The sequence below is a fragment of the Rhea americana genome, unplaced genomic scaffold (genome assembly GCF_003343005.1).
Source record: "Rhea americana isolate MKP2758 unplaced genomic scaffold, rheAme1 scaffold_51, whole genome shotgun sequence".
In the NCBI taxonomy this organism is placed as follows: Eukaryota; Metazoa; Chordata; class Aves; order Rheiformes; family Rheidae; genus Rhea; species Rhea americana.
The window spans coordinates 4,235,799-4,255,233 of NW_028186657.1; the positions used below are offsets into that span (position 1 = coordinate 4,235,799).

General features: G+C 39.1%; 1 protein-coding gene across 4 annotated transcripts in view; it reads left to right on the forward strand.

Annotated features, from left to right (window-relative positions):
- Positions 1 to 1,838: 1,838 nt before the first annotated feature.
- The window catches only part of ITK (IL2 inducible T cell kinase), a 31,622-nt gene continuing 14,025 nt past the window's right edge, over positions 1,839 to 19,435 (forward strand). For 2 of the 4 annotated variants that reach the window (XM_085317849.1, XM_085317850.1), the window contains exons 1-3: positions 1,839 to 1,976; positions 16,883 to 16,987; positions 19,045 to 19,126. In XM_085317849.1, the coding sequence (XP_085173975.1) occupies positions 1,839 to 1,976; positions 16,883 to 16,987; positions 19,045 to 19,126 (325 nt within the window). Of the gene's footprint in view, positions 1,977 to 16,882; positions 17,000 to 18,047; positions 18,066 to 19,044; positions 19,127 to 19,435 lie in introns of all 4 variants that reach the window. The other 2 variants (XM_085317851.1, XM_085317848.1) reach the window with 2 other exon arrangements.

The window sequence follows — 19,435 nt, forward strand, 5'->3', positions numbered from 1 at the left end:
AAGTATACCTAAGCAAGTTCTAGTAGAATCGGAATAGTTGTTATTTACAAAGAGCACAATTTTAGAACACTCAGAGCAGATGCTGAATTTGCCATACATGTGCCTTGCATAAGTCATGTATGTTTTGTAGAAGAATTTRGCAATTTGGCCCAAGAATTTATGCTAGTCTTCAAACAGATATGAAATCCCCCTTGGCAGCGGTGATGATTTTTCAGGAGATCACAGACTTGCGTTATCTTTCTTGTTCAACCACACGAGTTCCTTGGAACTCAATCACTCTACCAAGAAATGAAACATAGCTTTCCTARTCTTGCACATAATGTTTCAACGTATGCTGCGTCTCTTCTTCTGCAAGATCACCAGTTGAGATAATTGAGAGATCACCTGCACAACAGCTTCTCTTTCTCCCTCTTCTGTGGTCCTTGTTATGGATTGTTTTAGCAAGTTCTCTTTCAGATCTGCACAGAAAATGCTCAATATAACACAAAACAACAAGGAAGGATATGCTTTCCTGGTATTTTGAGTGGGACAACCCGTATATTCTATTGAGAAATACTATTCCCAATTCTGTGCCTAAGAATTGCCCCTTAAAATCTAAGAGTTTGCAAATCTTATTTTTATTAAGATTTTTTTCCCCTCAAGAACTGAATTTAAAATAATGAAGTATCTTCTTTGGAACTTGGAAACAGCTTTAAAAATACTTCAGAAAGAGGGAGCTATCTCCTTATATCCTAATGTTGTGTTGAACTCTGTAGCCAAATAAGATCTKGTAAAAAGTTAGCACTGGTAAATGATTTAGAGTCAAATAATTTTCAGGAATGATAATACTTATCTTCCATCTCACACATTCCACCAGATTCCATGTCTCCAATCCCCAATAGCACAACTAAAAATGTAGTTAYACATTACTGATCAAATAATAAACACAGTACTAAAAATACAAGAACAGAGGAAAATTAATTGCATTTGTTTTAAAATAAAACTTTTTTTTTTACAGGATGCAAGAATTGCATATTCACATTTAAAATTCTAAATTTAAGCTGTTATGAATTGCCCAGAATGGTATATTGAAGTCCTGAGTAAACATATTGCACTTGCTTTGGTATTTGTGCTCACTTCGCTGCTGATTACATGAGTCCTGATTGCATCCTCAGAGTGTACGTTGTGCCTGTGTTTCCTGGAACATTCAGCCCTGGACAAATTAGAGCAAATTAGAACTGTGAAGCAGTCAGCAAGCAGTAAACAGTAACCAATGATAATTAATTATCATTAATTATTATTAATAATWATTATTATTAATAATAATAACAGCTTTCTGTTGTTATAACTATTTATAAATTTATAAATTTAAAAGACTTCCTCACAATACTTTTTTTCCTTAAAAACAAATATGAATGCCTGTCCTAAGAGGACAGGAAAGACACTTGTCCTGTATATTCAAGTTCAGTGTAGTCATTTACAACTGTATTTACTAGATGGACAAGTAGGAGACAGATGCTTAATCATGCCACACCTCTTTATTAATCCTTGATCATTGACTCACATCTGTTGAATCTCCCTGAAGTGTTATTTTTTCCACAACATTTATCTTAGAGTGTATTTCAGCATGTGCTGTTCGGTTTATGACTTCAGAGAGGATGTGGTTATGGTTTGACAGAAAGGAAGCTTTGCTGTAGATGGGAAGATAAAGCTCAAAGCACCTACGCTGCTTTATGAACACCTTTTTTTGTTAAAACGAATTAACTGCCTTCCTTGTTTCTCTGTCTTGGATGAGTGCTCAGCACGTAGGGCAGGCATCTCGTGTCCTTGGAGAGGACCATTCTTGGTTCAGCACAGCAATGAATAACTGTGTGCTCCTGGAGGAACAGCTCATCAAAAAATCCCAGCAGAAGAGAAGGACGTCGCCCTCCAACTTCAAAGTCCGCTTCTTTGTCTTAACCCAATCCAAATTGGCTTACTATGAACATCGCCATGGGGTATGTCAGCCATTTTCTCTCTCATAATACAGWAATGGAGGGAAGGAAGAACTCTCTGTTAAGCGCTATTAACTTAGTATTTCTGGTCCTTATTACAGCACCRTTCACTGAAAATCACAACGTGGTCAAACTGGTCATTCAAAACTATTGGTCAGCGGGCATCTGGTGTGAATAGGGAATAAGACTAGCTAACCATTTTATAGAACCGATATACGTAACAGCCGAGCGGGTCTGCGCCTGGCTGGTCGCGTTGGTACAGGAGCGTATTGCAGCGATCACAGGTGTTCCGCACTGTATACCCTAATTACATCTGGGAAAAAAATCAGCCACGGATATTTACTTTTTCATCCTTTTCTTTAGAACAACAAACTGGGGGCTGGTAGGTCTTACATTTTTAAATAAATTCAGCTGCCGTGCTTTACAGGTCTAGTCTTCAGATTTAGCTTAAAAGGAATGTGATGATGAGACACATGCTCAGACTAGTCATTGTGTTCCCAAACTTTCATTTCTTTGGTTTGCTAAATATGAAAAAAATTAGAAGTCAATCTATATACCCCATTGTGCAAAGTATTCTSGTGAAGTAAGAATTATTCCCCTCTTCCTATATTTAGCTGGATATTTTCTAGGCCTCAGTAGACAGTTGTAAATTGTACCGCTTGTTTTCCAACAAACATTRAACATGCTGTTAATCCATTATGTTTAGATGATGTTACCTTATACAAACCAGTACTGAGGACTACATTGCCTTGCTGTCTGGCTTCAGCAACTTGAGATGATTAGACGTTGCTCACAGATGTAGAAAATTAATTTAAAACTGAAACCAACATGGAAAGCAAACTATGATGTGCCTTTGTATCATATCATTGCCCAGTTAAGGTTGTRAACCTGCCTTAAGTGTTAATAGTCATTATTACTTGCAAGTTATCGCTCTCAAATATGTTCAACAAATGTTGTACTTGCTTTTCTTTTATAGATGATGCTTTTCTATACCTCCATATTTAAATAGGAAACATTTATTGCTGCCTATATTGTCTATATTTGGTTTTGGACTCTCTCTAGCTGCTATCCAAACTATTTTTCATGTTATTTTAAGATTTTGTGTTCTAACTCTTCCACTTGATTATTCTGGGTAAAATTTTCAAGAACACGTAAGCAATTCACCTGTACGTATTTAGGAATTTTTTTTGGTACTTTCTGAATCTTGATGGCTTTGAGAGGAATTCAACATTTATCATGCCTAAGTACTTTTGCAGAATTGCATAGTTGTCTCCCTGCATCTTTACACACTTAAGTAGTTTGGAAAATCTGACTCAGTGACTTTCAATGGTGCATAGATTTCATATGTTACTTGAGCATCTTTGGAAAATTTATCCCCTAGCCTTCCTAAGTGTCAGGCCCCTGTGGGACATCTTCAAAATGCCTGACATAAATGTTTAAAAAGCTTTCAATGGCACGTTGTTACACTACACATTCAAAATCTCAATTCATGGTGAATGACAGCTGGCAAATACCTTTACACGTAGATGTGTATGTGTGTATATATATATGTGTGTGTGTGTGTGTGTATATATATATATGTATATGTATATGTATATGTATATGTATATACACACACACATCCATACGCACATATAATACGTACATATATATATATAGATATGGATATATAGTTAGGAACTTCTGAAACTTTGATCTCCAAAGATCATACTATAAAGGACCAAATCTTTAGGTGCTTTAAAGTGCTGTAAGTCCAGAGGCATCAGAATAGAGCTTTGCAAAGTTGGACCAGCTGAGGATTTGGTGCACTATCTACGCTATCTCATATTTTATCTATTATAAACTTACAGRCATTACATATATATAGACACACATGTATAGTTAAATACATATGTATGTAACTTCAGGTACACACAAACATTTGAGTGACTGTGGGTATATCTACAATTACAAGGCTAATTTTCCATGAAACATTGATTTTGTGCTGATATAAACTATCAAAATCAAGTTATTACATTAATAGAAAAAAATAGTACCAAATGGGGAAAAGACTATTTGTCCTGTTAAATACTCCCAGAACCAATCTTCCACCTCTTCAGTATGCTTCCCACAAAATAGATCATCCCGGTCAGGCGTCACGCAGTCAGATCACCCCTGTTCTGGAGAGGAAAGCGTAAGGCAGGCCATGCAATCGCCTCTGTATTTCATGCTAAAAACGGAGTAAATCACGCACGACCATGTTCACAGCCTTAGGGCCAGGCACAGGAAAGCAATCGTATTTGCCTGACGCAGTGGCTATGTTCATCCTGGTGAGTGAAGCAGGACCGTGGAGCATTYGCAGGCATGAGAATTAATGCTGTGCACCAAGACTTCTCCAGCACAGGCCCTGGCACAGTTTTAGTCTGCTCAGACAATTTGTGGGGACAGCAGGCTTTAGGCTGTGAGCTGTGACTGGTAGGCAGTCTCCATGTGGTCACCCCACTCTGGTGGCGAGGGGGGCCAAGCAGCATGAGCAACTGTGCTCGCTGGCCTTAGTGACAGGGACTATCCACAGATACGCCCGCTGCACTGTATAGAGGGGGCTAGCAAGTGCTGGGCTTTTAAAGTATGTGTGTCCTAAGGAAAATCTCTGTGGATGTTTGCAAGGAGAGATTTTAGAGAGCTTCTTTAAGAATTCTTTACCAACACGTCTAGTTGCTTACAGTACTTGGAGTTCAGTATCACATGGTATCCACCTCTCTGGTCCCAGTCAGTAACGATAGCCTAAATATAAATTCAGATAAAAAAAATTAGCTAACTGCTCAACAGTTTGCAAAGTCCCATAGATTTCAGTGGGGTGGTTTAAGTAAAGCACACGCTCATGTTTTAAGCACAGGCTWACATATTTTGTCTGTATTGAGACCATAGTGATCAACAGGGTTTGGCATCCAGTCCCTTTCTGTGTATTTTGACATGATGGATATAGAAGGATCTTTAAGAGTTCGATTGCAGCAGTTCACCGCAAGAAAGTAAACTGGCTGAAGTAAAAGACAGGATAATTCTGTAAATAATATCAAAAGCTAACAGGACAGCTGGCATCATAAAGGCAAATTTTTGCAATAACTATAAAGTCATTTTTCTGTTGTAACAGCACATAGCTAGACAGAAAGCTCTATTCACGTTATGGGCGAAGCACACAATGGCCGTTAATGCTAATGAAAGGTATTTACATATCTCATTAGGAGAATGAATCCCCCCAAACTGACAACAATAAAAAGCTGTGTTTTCTGGAACTCATAACACAATGCAGGGCTGTCTTAGCAGAAAGCACATGTATTCAGCTCCCATCTCTACTAAAATACATCAGAAGTGCCTTTATAATAACATGCAAATCACTTCCATGAGAAGAAATTCTTAGTTCGTAGGGTCTAATTTTATACCTACTGTGCATAAGAGTAAATAAGCACATACGAGTAATCATTTTAACTACTTCAATGAGTTTGAGCTTCTTCAGAATAACCTATAATGCAAACACTTCTATGAGACTTYCAAGGTCCCAGTATATTTGCATTATTGCAAAAGCAGCAGATAAGTGAATCCCTTTGGCAGAGATCTCTGGGACAGACTTTCAAATGTACTTATTCGGCCTTAGCAAAAATCCCTAAACTGGTGAGTAACCTAGATATTGCTGGCCTAATGGGTTATGATATATGGTAAATCCTCCAAACTAACGGACAGGAGAGTGAAAAGAGTTAATTTGCAGGTCAGATTCTAAGTASAGATTCGTGCACGGTCTTTGGCATGTCACACCAGCCACATCTACCTGAATGAGGACAGACTGAAATGAGTCTCTCTGCTTGGAATTCAAGCTAGTTCTCATCTGGAAGTAGTGCAGATGTGTGAGGCTGATGCCACGTTTCAGTAACTGGGCTGCTGTCCTCCAGGATGGTACCACACTAATGCAGCTATGTGGTTTCTAGATCAGAGCTGCTTGTTCTGGGGCTGCTCCAAACTATGCTGAGTGCTTGAATCTGTCTGTACCAATTGTGGATAGGTACTCCATCTCCTTAYACCACAGGTTCTCCCTTCAGAAATAGCCATCTTTGTAATGCCTTGCCCTATAGGGACATTCTAAGAAGTATTTAAGGACTGGGAAGTTACACCTAACACCTGGGAAATTCAGACACCTACGTATTTTTAAGCTTCAGGAACTCATGGGCTTTTACCAGTCCAATTCTCAAAGAATGCAATGACAGGAGCACAGAAAAAAAGGGACTGAGTTTCCTCTTCATTTACATCCAKACTATTCTTCCTAAGCTGGTCAGCTACTCAAGAGGTCAAGCAGCATACGTCAGGCTTGTCCTGGGCTCCTTCACTCAGATCTTTGACATTCAGATATAAAGATTGCACTTCAGTGTGTCTCAAAATTTACTTTCAATCTCTTATTCCAGGAGAAAAAAAGGAATAAACTTGGCTGAAAAGCCTTTTATCAGYATCCAAAAAAATGCTTTAGCTTCTTCTCTTCCACTGTCTATTGCGATAGTCCAGCTACGTACRGTAACAAAATCAACTCTTTGTTCCKTAGTACAACAGTCCATTTTACCTTGATTTACTCTACACAAAATTTGACTTGTCTTTCTTGCCTTGGAAAGACTTTATTTTTCACAACACACTAATGTGGACTTTGCTTCTGAAGATCTCCATTTTGGTGTTCTTAGTTGCAGCGGCTGTCCATATTGTTTCTCCATCGTTTACTATAATATGTGTATTCCTGATACCATAACAGTCAAGAAACCATCAGCTTCATACAAAGTAAATTTAATAATGTTTTAAAAGACTACCATCTGAATAAATACATACCTGAATACCATTCCTCATAACTTCTCGTTTATKTAATAAAAATCCTACTTGCTTGCCAGAATTTGAAATACCATCTGTTTTCTGATGCACATCTTTAACTATTTCATTAATAATACACATATCCATAAAGAAGTCAAGCTTGGCATCTATCTATATCACACCTGTTTCAATGATTTTTTACATAAATCAATACAACTTTGAACAAGAGGACGAGGGACGAGGTCAAATGAATCCCTTATTATACCTCTGTGAATTTAACATGAATTTTTTAATGATCTGAATTACATTATTGAAGTTGAAGGAGGATTAAGCTCATATTTGTTGCCAYRATGAACCTCTTTCAATTCTGTTGTGAAGCCACGGAATCATAGGAATATGTCTGGAAGGCATGTTTTGAATTCATCTTATCTGACCTTGCACTTGGAGCTGAACTGTCACCAGCCTCAGATCAGCGCTTGGAGCGGGACTATTGCCGGCACTAGAACAAGTCAGCCATGGCTTTTACGAGCCATATCTTGAAAACCAAGGACAGACATTCCACATCTTTGGGCAACTTGTTCCAGTCCATCTTATCAAATGCTTTCGGATAGTTACGGTGCCAGTCTATTGCAGTTCTCTTTCACGGCTTTCTTCTATGGCAGGATTCAGGATGGTGATACTGTCTACACAAGATCGCAAGCAAAAGACGGCTGGTTCTGTGCCTGCTGTCTGTTGCCTTTCTGATTCCACCAGTGTACAGTAGAATCTGGTAATAAAAATAGCTCGTGTTTGCTGGAATCCTGCATTTTGTCTTTCAAAATTTTGATTATAAGCCTTTTCCTATTGCGATCTTTGTGCATATCCACTAGATCCTGCTAGGTCTATGYCTAAGAATTTATTGGTCTTTAACCTTTCAAGAAATTTTTCTAAATCACTTGTGAGTAATTTCTTCCCAGAAAATTGTAAATGCTTCAATCTGCTTCAAATTATGAAGCTTAGATTTTTATTCTATTGGAGAATAACATTCTAAGAATGTTGCAAAAATGTTGCATCATTGTTTTCATTTGTTTCTTTAAGACAGACAGAATTTTTCTTGATATGAACATATTACATAAATATGAGATTTCCTAATAGTTACCTTTATTAGCCCTTTTTATTGTGGCTGTTTTTGCTTTGAGTGCCCACCTTTGCTTTATATTGCGATCAGTATTATAACCAATATTGTTATAATGCCTGCCTATTGCTTTATGTTCTTTCATCCTTTCTGACTGATTTTTTTGTCTCTGAAGTGTTCACTTTTTAATGAAAAAGTGCTGGCACTTAATACATTTAATTTCACTTCCCTTCATTGAATGCCCATCTATTACTGTCCACTCCTTCTCCCTGTCTTTACTAGAGTCAAGAATAGCCTTTGAAGAAAATAATATAATATTCACTAGTTGTTCCATATACTTTTCTATAACATRCAAGACTACTTCATTACAGAAAGCCCATTTGAAAGCTAAGAATTTTTTCTTCTCTTTCACTGTTCATGACATTGATTTTCTTTTCAAACAGCTGTGTTGGTAGGAATGCATCCTATGATAATCATTTTYGCTCTCAGATAGGACTTAAGACAATATGAACATTGGAAGTGGTTTTCTCAGAACTTAAAATAAGAGTTTGGYGGAAATATTAGGCTATTTAAGACATGTGGGGCCCTGTGATGGGCCAAGAGGAAAATGCTCTTATGTCCAGATGTGCTTTTTCATGAGATCTCTTTACTTAAATGTTAAATACACACAGCCCATGGAACTGGGTTTCTGTGGTGCACTTTGTACCATAGAAACTTTGCAAGAAGGTTATGGTTTCAATTTTCCACCTGCATTTCTTCTCTTTTAGGCTCATATAGTTTGTAAAATTAAGCATCTGAGCAAGCCTGGACGAGTGAATAGTGAACCGGCCAACTCTTAGCTAGATGTATAAAGTCTGAGGTCCAGATCTTCAGAGTACTACCATTGACTTTTCCATCCTTTTTAAAGAATTGTTAAATTTCTATAGTTTTATATAATTTTGATGGAAATGCAGCACTCGTTTTCATCAGCTAAGGATCTGGCTCACAGGGCTTTGTAAGGGACGGTAGGAGTAATTTCTGTGCCACAGATATTACCCTCGGAAACTGAGAATTTAACTGAGTAAATTCATAAAAAAATGAGATTGTTTGCATGTAACAGGCTTTGTCTAGAAACAGTATCAACTTCAGTAAGCAAAATTTGATACTGAAATTAGTTGATGGGAGAGAAATTGAATGTTGTCTACCTGAGAGCACGACAATGACCTGTCCTGACAGCATGCGGCACAKTTATTGAGCGACACCTTAACATCTCACAGGCTGATGAAACATTTACATTCTGACATAGGAGCTTGCTGGGCTTCAGCTTCTTTCCTTAGGTCACTGGGTAACGTTCGCCTCTTCCCATGCCCTGCACTCCGCGTTCAAGGTGCAAAATTTTAGCTCGTYCCTGGAAGAACAAGTTGTTGATGCCCAGTCCTGTAGTCAGCCATGGCAGTGCCCAAGGAGTGAGGTGCCTAAGGGTAAGCTAGGGCAGTGGAGTAGACACAGCCCTCCCATTACCTATCCCAAACGTCTAGTGCTGGTTCACCATCGCTACTGCTCACATGAATGGAGGCATCTTAAGCATCAATTGCATCTGATTTTGTTATTTAACATAGTTTGATACACTGCATCCAGAGCAGGCCTAACTCTCAAGTGCCTTCATGTTCTTTAAATGTGAAAACAACTGTTAAAAAAATGTATTTTTTTTAATTCAAGTTGGAGGACAGAATGGTCATGATAGGCATGTGAACCGTGGGATTTATATATCAAATATAAGAGGGTAACTAGAGGAATTAAAACATAGCACAACAGTCAAGAGTTCTGTGGAAAATCCCAGTAGCATTGACTATCATCTCTTTACCCTTTTCCTCTGAAACAGTTGGTATTGGCAAGAAATCCCTTGAAGCTTTCCTTTAAAATTAAAATTGCATAATTTAAATTTCAAATTTCATTTTGAAATCTGATTAGATTGGTTTATTTCCCATAAAACGTCAAACAACAGTTGTTCCTAATGGGAGAGAGAATGCCCAAAACACTGAACAGTGTTAACATTTAGGCAAGATTCCCATCAGTTCAGCTACCAACGGTACTTAATTTCCTAACTATTAATGATAAAAAAAACAGGCTACAATATTAAGGGATAGAAAGTAAGTATATCAACACAATATTCAAGGAGGTTCAAATTCAAGCCTTTCCATCACTGGAAATATATTTTAGAAGGAGAATTATCATTAAAAATGAGTCCTTGTTGTTCAAATGATATCTCTTTAGTTCACAGTTGCTATTCACTGTATTATTGTCCATTGCTATCCTACAACCAACACTTGGCTATGGGAGACCAGTAGTCTACATAGCTATTAAACAGGAGACCCTGCAATGCCATAGGTATAAGCAGAATCTGGGCAGCTCAGGAAATCCAGAGATTCCTTTCCAAATTACAACAGAAGCGTACAACAGGGCTTGAAGAGAATCATACCAGAAAGATAGTAAAGTGTCAGTAATTAAAAAAGATGATGTTCACCGACCCACATCAAGTWGCACTTTATGCTGCTGGAAGGTTGTTATATCTTTCACAAAGGTTATGCTTAACTTTGATATTAATCTTTATAGAAAGAGAAAAGCAGATCTGTTGGAGCAGTCTGTTCATTGACTCGCTTATTTTCTACCAGTGATTAGAGCTRTAATGTTGCCTTTTTTCTTGAAAACTGTGTACTCATCCTCTTTCCAGCCATTTCAATGACATTTTATTAGTTGAAGTACATCTTTAACACTATATGGCTGTGGTGAATATTTTCTTATGGAGTTACAAGCAGAGATACAAGAGCAAGTGATACCCACTCTATATATGTTCCTGTATTAATCCTAGAGCTTAATATAAGCACATAGGAATATAAAAATGGCTTTGATTACAGCAATGGTCCATGAACCAAGTGGCCTGCCTCCAGGAACAGTCAGTATCTGTTGTTTAGAGTAGAACTACAAAAATAGGCTCAAGAGTTTTTCTAGAGGTTGGGAGGAAATATCTTGAAGGATCTCTCCATATAAACAGACTTTATTTTCCCTTTTTGAGCTCAGAGACAGCTGTAGGAGAGAAAGATATCTCAACTTTATATCATTTTTTTCAGTCATTTTGAAGTCAACCCAAATTACTCTGAAGACAGGCATTTTTACGGTGTGAGTTTTTTTCATTTGGTTTCAGACTAAGTATCTTTCTTTCTGGCTACCTTGAGAATGTGTRCTGAGCTAGGAACAACACATGCTGTTTCACAGTTGTGAGCTTGTAGCTTTCCTGTGCATAGCTGGGGGAATATTTAAAGTTTGGTTATTGTGCTCTTTATAGCAAGAATGTAAAATTTTCCCCTTCTTAAGGCATCCACCCCCTGTGTGCATTTGTTCACAGCTGTGGGCTCTGATAACACAGGAACTGTGYCTCATTTTTCTTCTGTTCATTCTTAGCCTTTATCAGCTGTGTGAACAGGATTTCTGTTCTTTTCTGTCCTGTTGCTCTCTGTGTATCTGCAATGATACACATTTCTGTTTTTAGAAGCATCAGGGTTGCATAGGTGTAGCTGAAGATGCAAATTAATCTCTGCGGTCTCTATGACAGGTAACAACATACATGAAGGGAAAAAAATGTAGAGATTGCAGGTTGAATTTATAGCACTAGCATTCAGTAATTTACTGAAAGTCACAGAAGAGCAACAYAGATGGAAACGGTATTTCCAACTTTTGGAAGGAGAATTGGTTTTCATGAAAAAAACATACTACAAAGGCACATGTGAAATCCTGCCTTCAATCAAGCACTGCCCTGRGCAGCTACATTTCCTCTGCTCCATGAAACCAGCTCATGCCCCCTTGCGAGCCCATTTTGACCTTTCCATTACACCAGGGTGCACATATACAACAGTATAGAAACCACTGAGATAAAGCTGCAGGTGATTTGTATGATATAGTTAAGGCATATTATTGATATTGCTAATTTATCATTTCTGTGTGCAGTTACCTTGTCACTWGTAAGCGTTATGCATGGTGGCCTACAGAGCATTCGTTCTGCAAGTATAAGCCCTCTGCAGAGGGGTATGTTAGTCATCTAAGACCAGTGTTTGCAGGAGATGTTGAAGACACTGCTGCCTGCTGCTGTTGCTATCACAGTAGTCCCTTACTGCCATTTTARATGCTTTCATGTGCATGCAAGCCTCTCTTCACACTTACATATGCTTCATTCTAATGATGTGCAGAAGTCAGAGCTTTTTTTCTTTCCTCTACTTGTTCCTGAGGCCCTGTGTGCAAAAGATTAAAAAGATTAAGTTGCTTTGGTTTCACCACTACCAACCCACAAAGTAAGAACCCCCCAAATTGGCTTCTGCCTCTGCTGAGCCTGCACACTGAGCCCAGCTGGGACAGAGGGGAAAGGAGCAGGTGATAGGGCACGAGYGGTAAGGCAAAAGGCTGAGGCAAAGACACCTAATTACTTAATTATCAGGGTGGTTAATTAAGAATACTTTCCTCTAGTCAAGATGATAAGTGAAAACAAATAATGAAATTCAGTTCAGATTCTTGCAAAGAAAATCTTCAGAAAAGGAGGTCATTAAATGCTTGTACTGACGGAAATGTTTTTGCGGTTGAGCTTACAGGGGATTGGAATTTCCTACCTCTATCCACAGCAGCTATAAGTTAGCCTTCCCCTTACCTGCTGACTGAGAGAAAGTGTCTGACTGCAACCAGGGGCCCTATGGGGTAGGTAGGGTCACAGACAGATCTTATAGGGTTGAGAAAAGTGCAGGACAAGGAGGCAGCAGTGACACAGAGGGGAATCTATGCTCTCAGGTGCCCAGACGGGTTGAGAGGACTGGCAGGCTTTGCAAAGGGAGGTGGAGGTCAGGGGTAATGAGAGATGGCAGGCTGTAGGTGATGGATATCCACAGCTGTCCACAGTATTGCGAGACAGATGGGACAGYGGGAGGCTCTCTGGCCCTAGCGCATTTTGTCTTGAATCTTAATTTCTCAGTTTTCACCTCACCTCCACCCCAAAAGGACATAAGGTACAAGTTCTTATAAAGCTTTTGAACTCTGACAGCTTTATGAAACCCAACAAACTACCTTTTGGCCTGCCAGAAAACACTGTGTGCTCTCTCCTCCTGAGCTCCTTGGGATAAGTGACCACCACTGCCGTCCTTCACCAGAGTCTCAACTCCCTTAGTTCACTCTGCTTCCAGCGTTGGTGACCACTTCTTAGCTAGGACCCTTCATTGGCTAACCCTTTGGGCTGTTTGAGTTCAGCATGGTGGATTCATTCCTTTGTGCAGCTYGCTGAAAGGTTCTGTGAAACATTTCTACATGTCACCAAAGTTCACAACCCATGTGAGAGACTTGCATCTTTGAATGCACAGCGAAGCTTTGTAACAGCTCTGCGTTCTTGTGTCACTATGTAATACAATACAATGTGGTTTAGCCAAGCCTTTAAGCCTCCGCCAAGATGTGTGGCGCCTATGGGCCTTCARCACCAGTGTCTGGTATAGCACATTTGATGAATTGGGATCAAAAATAGCAACAGCCAAGTGTTAGCCAGAATGTAACCAGTTTCTGCCTACCTCAGCCTACACTGCCCTATATATTACAAAATCCTGATATGTGAACCCCAAGTGTACAGAATCACAGTGAGGAAGCACACTCAGAGAGCAGTTTCATGTTACCTGTAGCTGCTGCTAATGGTTCGCTGTCCCTCCTTCTTCCCGTGCTCGGGCCACAGGGCTCCTCTGACCCCTCACACAGCTTAAGCYAGCAGACTGTGAGCTGCTGAAAAGCAGTTAGTTTTGTTGGCTGGCTAAGCTGTCCTGGCTAGTAGCAGTGTTGGTGGAAGTGGGAAGGAACAAGGACTACTGTTGCATTYTTCGCTGTAACACGTAACTGCACTCTAATTTTGCTTAGTGCATGGTAAATGCCAGGCAGCTTATTCCTTCTACAGTCAAGGTGAGATACTTCGTTTGTGTTGCAGGGTAGGCTATACATGTAGAAATCATTTTAGAATAGTTTGTGAGTTGGAATTTCCTACCTTTTCCTATCCCATAGTCAGTTATTCTAGTGTCTAACCAGTGAAAGAGATGCTGGAGTGATGTAGTGAAAGGAGGCGCAACAGTGAAGATAGTAATGCACTGGGCTTGTGATGTGCCCAGCTGTGTTCAATGCTGTTAGGTCTCATTGCTGGAATTGCCATTTTACAAATATAATGAACCAAAAGAAGTAAAACAAGATGTACTAATCTGTCACACGCTGTACTTCATCTCCACCTGGGACAGCAGCATGCCTTGTGTATCTTTCCACATACATTACACAGTAAGAACACTGATGTGTTTTTGACAAACCAGCTAAAACAAAGGCGGTTGCAGGAGAAACAAAAGAAGAAGATGTTTCCTATCTAATTTTACTCTAGGCAGACTGGAAACAGCAAATGGAAAGCTGTCAGAATGTTTTGTCTAGCCCTTTTAGGAACAAGTCTCTGAGKTTTTGGGAGATCATTTGCAAGAGGCTTTTCCTTTCCACTCTCTTTCAAATCGCACAGTTGCTTTTGTTAGATTAAAATGCAGTCAGGCATCATAGAGGCAGGGATATSTTTAGTTTCCAGCCCAGTTTCTCGGTAATGTGTGGTCTGTGTGTGGTAATTCCAGTTGTTTGCACTACTGCAGGACTGTAATTGCCTTCTATCACCGATGTCCCATGTGCTAAGGATCTGCCGGCGAATGCATTGGCAGTGAGACACAGACTAAAGTTGTGCTGTAATATGAGATTATGAGGGGTTTCCACTGTTGAAATTAGGTCATTTAAAGGAACACAGTAGGTGATGAGAGCTGTAGGAAAACTGCATAAAACATCTTGTAAAAACTGGAGTCTGTCCTTCAGCAGAGTCTGGAAATGTATCAACAAAAAATAGTCTGAAGTAAAAGAGCAGTGTGTGACCAGAGCAGCATTGATTCCTAAGGCCTCAGAGGAGGAACACATGTGGTTAAAGCCTGGGACTTCAAAGTAATAAGATGAAGGCGKATTCACTGTCAGCAAAATTGAAGGTTTTCACAGGAAATGAATGGCTTTGAGTCTTATGGAAGGGGTAGAAGTCCCAGGAGTAGAACAAATGAAAGAGGAGGTTGTGGAGAAGAGACAAAGGAAGCGACGTCTGGAAGAAAGAAGTGCGTAAACAAGACTAAAGGAAAATAGATGGAGAAAATGGAGTGCAGTAAGGTCTCCTAAGGTTTGGTGCTATTCTTGCTAGTTAATTGGTATTTACATTTAGGGGTGCTTTGAGGCCTCGGGTTTATTGAAAAAAGTCCAACTCCACCTTATATAGTTACATAGATAGATGCCTTCTACATGAGACAGTCCTGGCAGTAAATTCAGCGGCATTAGTTGAACTGCCGACCGTAACATATGCCAACAAAGCCAAGTGGGGCAATGTGAGCCCACATTATAATAATTTCCCTCTCTTACATCAAGTCCAAATAAACCATGACAAAACACCTAGACAGTTGTGCTAGAATAAGATTTGAGGGGCCTTAGACTTTTCTGTTTTGAGGCTGTTTGACTCTTCATTGTGGCAAACCTCACCCTCTGTGACCACTGGCATCAGCTACTTCCCTGTTTTAGGCTAAATTTGTTGATGAAAGATAGCAAGAGAGCAGCATTAAGAGCCAGCACTGGACGACATGCTGAGGGGCAGGCATGGAGGTGGGAAGGTGGAGGCAGGTGGAGGAAAAGGCTCCCATGCCTTGTGGACGGCTGCTGCCAGGGGAGCAGAGCTGCAGGTCCAGAGGAGCGAAGGAAGTAAGAAGGGCAGGAAGAAGACAGTAGGATGAGCAACATGTAGGTTTGGGTTGTGGGTCAGAGTCACGGTGAGGAGGTGGCCAAAATCTTGCCATGGTTCTGAATGATAAGCCATGAAGGGTATAAAATGGTCTCCGAAGTCCATGCTTTCTCCCATTGACAGTAGGCTGTGTTTTGCAGTGCCCTCTTTTGCAGTGAAAGGGTTCTTAAATATCACAGTCTTCCGTCATGTTATCACAAAACTGAGCTGGGAGAGGGTTTCAGTGTTCAATCTCTCCTGAAAAAGAATCAAAACAGGAAACTGGTTTGCCTCTGAAGAGCAAGTGCCTCTGTAGCAAATCCTTCAGAAGACTGCACTAAATAATGAGCATGAGCTTCACTTCAGCCTGCTGCATTTTGGCACCTTCAGCCGTCACACTTGACAAAGCAGTGCACAACTTGCTCAGGAGCTGCTGGACRATGATTCAGAAGGCCGTAGGGTATACTGAGGGCAGGCATTTCGGTGCCAGGTTTCTAGGATGTCTGCTCTTTTCTTAACTTCGCCTAAGTGACTCTATTGTTATCTAGCTATCTGGTGTCAGATGAATAATATCACAGCAGAGGTTGCGAGTAAAATAATTTTGCAGGCAAGTTCATGAGAAATTCATTTATTTCAAAATTTCCTGATATTTTTCTTAGCTAAAAACCCAGACAGACAAAAAACAGAGAAATGTTTTGTTTCTTGGAAAATAGATGCAGCAAGAATGTTACATTTTAAATAAAATGCTTAGTTTTTGAAAGCCTAACTACCCAAATATTTTCTAAAAATATTTGCTGCTTTATAGCTTTTCAATATGAAACAGAATTGTTAATAAACTCGAAGTTTCATGAAAATAGTTCTTTATGGTTAAAAGGCATTTTGTTTTGTTGAAAAAAAAGAATTTCAACCAGATATGTTGACCAATTCTCTAAGAACTGATGTGTTGAGGTGGAATATATGTATACACATAAATGTATGTGCAATCCATRTAGATCTCTGGTATATAAGAACGATTCTTTATACTTAAAAATTTATATAATCAGTTAATTTACTTCTGCTCCATTAAAATCTATGAAAAATCTCTTACAGACATCACAGTCTTATCTAACTACTTACTTAATACAGAATCATTAGCATTAACTAAGTGTTTTTTCTGTGTTTTAGAAAAAAAGAACATTGAAGGGTTCTGTTGAACTTTCCAGGATCAAATGTGTGGAAATTGTGAAAAGTGACATCATTATTCCCTGTCAGTATAAATATCCTTTCCAGGTGAGTCTGTCTGTTGACCATACTGCTGGAGATATCACTTTATTTTGTAGTTCAAGTGAATTTGCTCTACCTACTTAAGCTCTCATATGAACTGTACAAAATGTTAGCTTACGGAGACAAGAGAAGGGAGAGGAATTAATTTACTGAACTAGACCACATCAGGAAAACTTGCCTCCCACATGGGCTGTACCCTAGCCAGGATCATAAAAGTTAACCTGGAATTACAAAATGTTTGCTTTGTCCATGCATAATCAGCATTTAAGAAACCAAWCAATAAGGGTATTACAGTCTTAGTTATGGGTCTTTCAGGAGCAGCAGTAGATGCTGCCGTACTCCGCAAATGGCTTTTGATGATCAGCCCTGTGGGAAAAGCCTTAATCAGGACTGAGTAGGTGGGGAAAAGTTTGACAGGGTATTTTTGACTACTCTTTACTCTCTTCTCATACTAGAACACAGTTTCCTTGAGTGAAGACACTCTTGAGAAGGAAGAAATGTTCAGATCTGTTTGTTCTGTGTCTGCATTTTCCAATGTAACAATAATACTTATATGAAAAAAAAAACAAAATAAAGCTAGGATAGCAGCTGATGGTGATGGGATAGTAACATCTGACCAGCTGTGATGGACAGAGCTCCACCAAGGTCATGGGAACCGTGCCTGCTTGTAGCTTGTCTARATTTTGTCCTGGAGTCAATTTTGTGGTATTTTGTTAGATGGTATTATCTGTTTTTTAAAATACGTCAGCTGCACCAGCTGTAAATCTGTAGAACCACCAAAACACAAGGAGTAACATAATAATGTTTTTTTGTTTTCTGTGTTTGGCTCCTCTGGCAAGTCAAACCCTTGCAGAATGTCAGAAATGAGTGATTTTGTACATTTGTGCATGTGTGTGGCTACACGTTTTGGAGATCTGCTTACTGAATATTTCAAAATTCACGTTGGAGTCTCAAAACATTATAACACAAGAGTAATAGTAACATTAATATTGCTAGAATAGTATCAATAGCAGTGGCTTTAAATGAGTGGGAATTATTCCTCCACTTTCAAATTATTTTTTGTAAGATTATAATTTATCTCTCTGTAATAAGCAAAGCAGTTGAGTCACATGGTTGTCCGTGTGTGCCTGCAAGGGCTTCAGGCCAAGAGATAGGAAATATTTCATATTCTTTAGATCATCATTGCCCCATCTACACTACTAAAGAAACTTCAAAAAACAGCTACTTTCCTGTATAAACTGCTGTTTAAAGACAATGGTCAAAGTTTCTTAAAGCATCTGTGCATCAAAGAGACCTAGTCACATTTGGAATTAAATTACTGAGRTACATACTAGAAGAGAAATACAGAATATGTATTACATTGAATTTTTGGCCCAAGTGTAGTCATCCAATTAACTTTCTGAGTCATTTCAGTTCTTATGATGATTTTACTCTCTGGTCTGAAACTTCACAAATATTCTGTGTTTCTTTTTCTACCTTTGTTCGTCATTTTAAACAACTTTAAACAGCATCTTGATTGCTCATTGTTCATCTGTTCTAGGCTCCTATTTCTCCTCTACAATCCTAGAGTGAAAGCTATTAAACAGTTTGAAGAAAATCCTTAGCAATAGTCCACATAGTCTCCAAAGAGTTGCTTGGGGTTCATGCTGACACGAGAGAAGCTAAATTTGGCTCTCAAATTTTAAGTGACACCATCTTACAAGGAACAGCTAAGAAACAGACACTATTTTCCCAGAGATACTTTGGAAGAATAAGCCACAATCAGCAAGTAATAGGCTGAATGCTGATTAAAATTGCTACATCTCCATTGATTTCACTAGCATTTCTTAACAGTGTAAAACTGATCTAAAATAGTATTTGCTTAGAAATCTTTCTTGATCAGGGTTTCTACTCAGTTTTAAGTAATCAAAGGTCACCAAGGTTATGAGATGCTTCTGGCCAGACCTAGAGTACGGCACTTGCCACGTCATCATTCTGAACATGATTTGCTGGCACGGAGGCTGCTGCCTGTTTCTTCCGGTGATTGCCTAATGGCTCGCTTCCTTCTTTCCTCCTCTCTGCAGGTTGTCCATGATAACTACATACTCTATGTGTTTGCACCCAATCGTGAGAGCCGGCAGAGATGGGTCTTTACTCTGAAGGAAGGTAATAAAACTTCAGTGCCCACCTAATTGATGAAGTTACTTATTCAAGRCTAGTTTTATCAACAGCTAACAATACAGAGAAAATGCACAGATTAAGGCGTCAGTATCTTAYATCTAAGCATGTAAAGTGATATTTGGAATGGTGTAATGAAATGAAATACATATGGAAAGCTTGTGGGTGTATGGGAACTGTGGAATGTTCTATTTTCATCTTTTTAGGATAAACTTTTAATATGTTACTATAACTTGAGRTTTTCTTATTCAGGAAGAGATGAGGGTTTTAAATTTATTTTATTWACTTTTTTATATG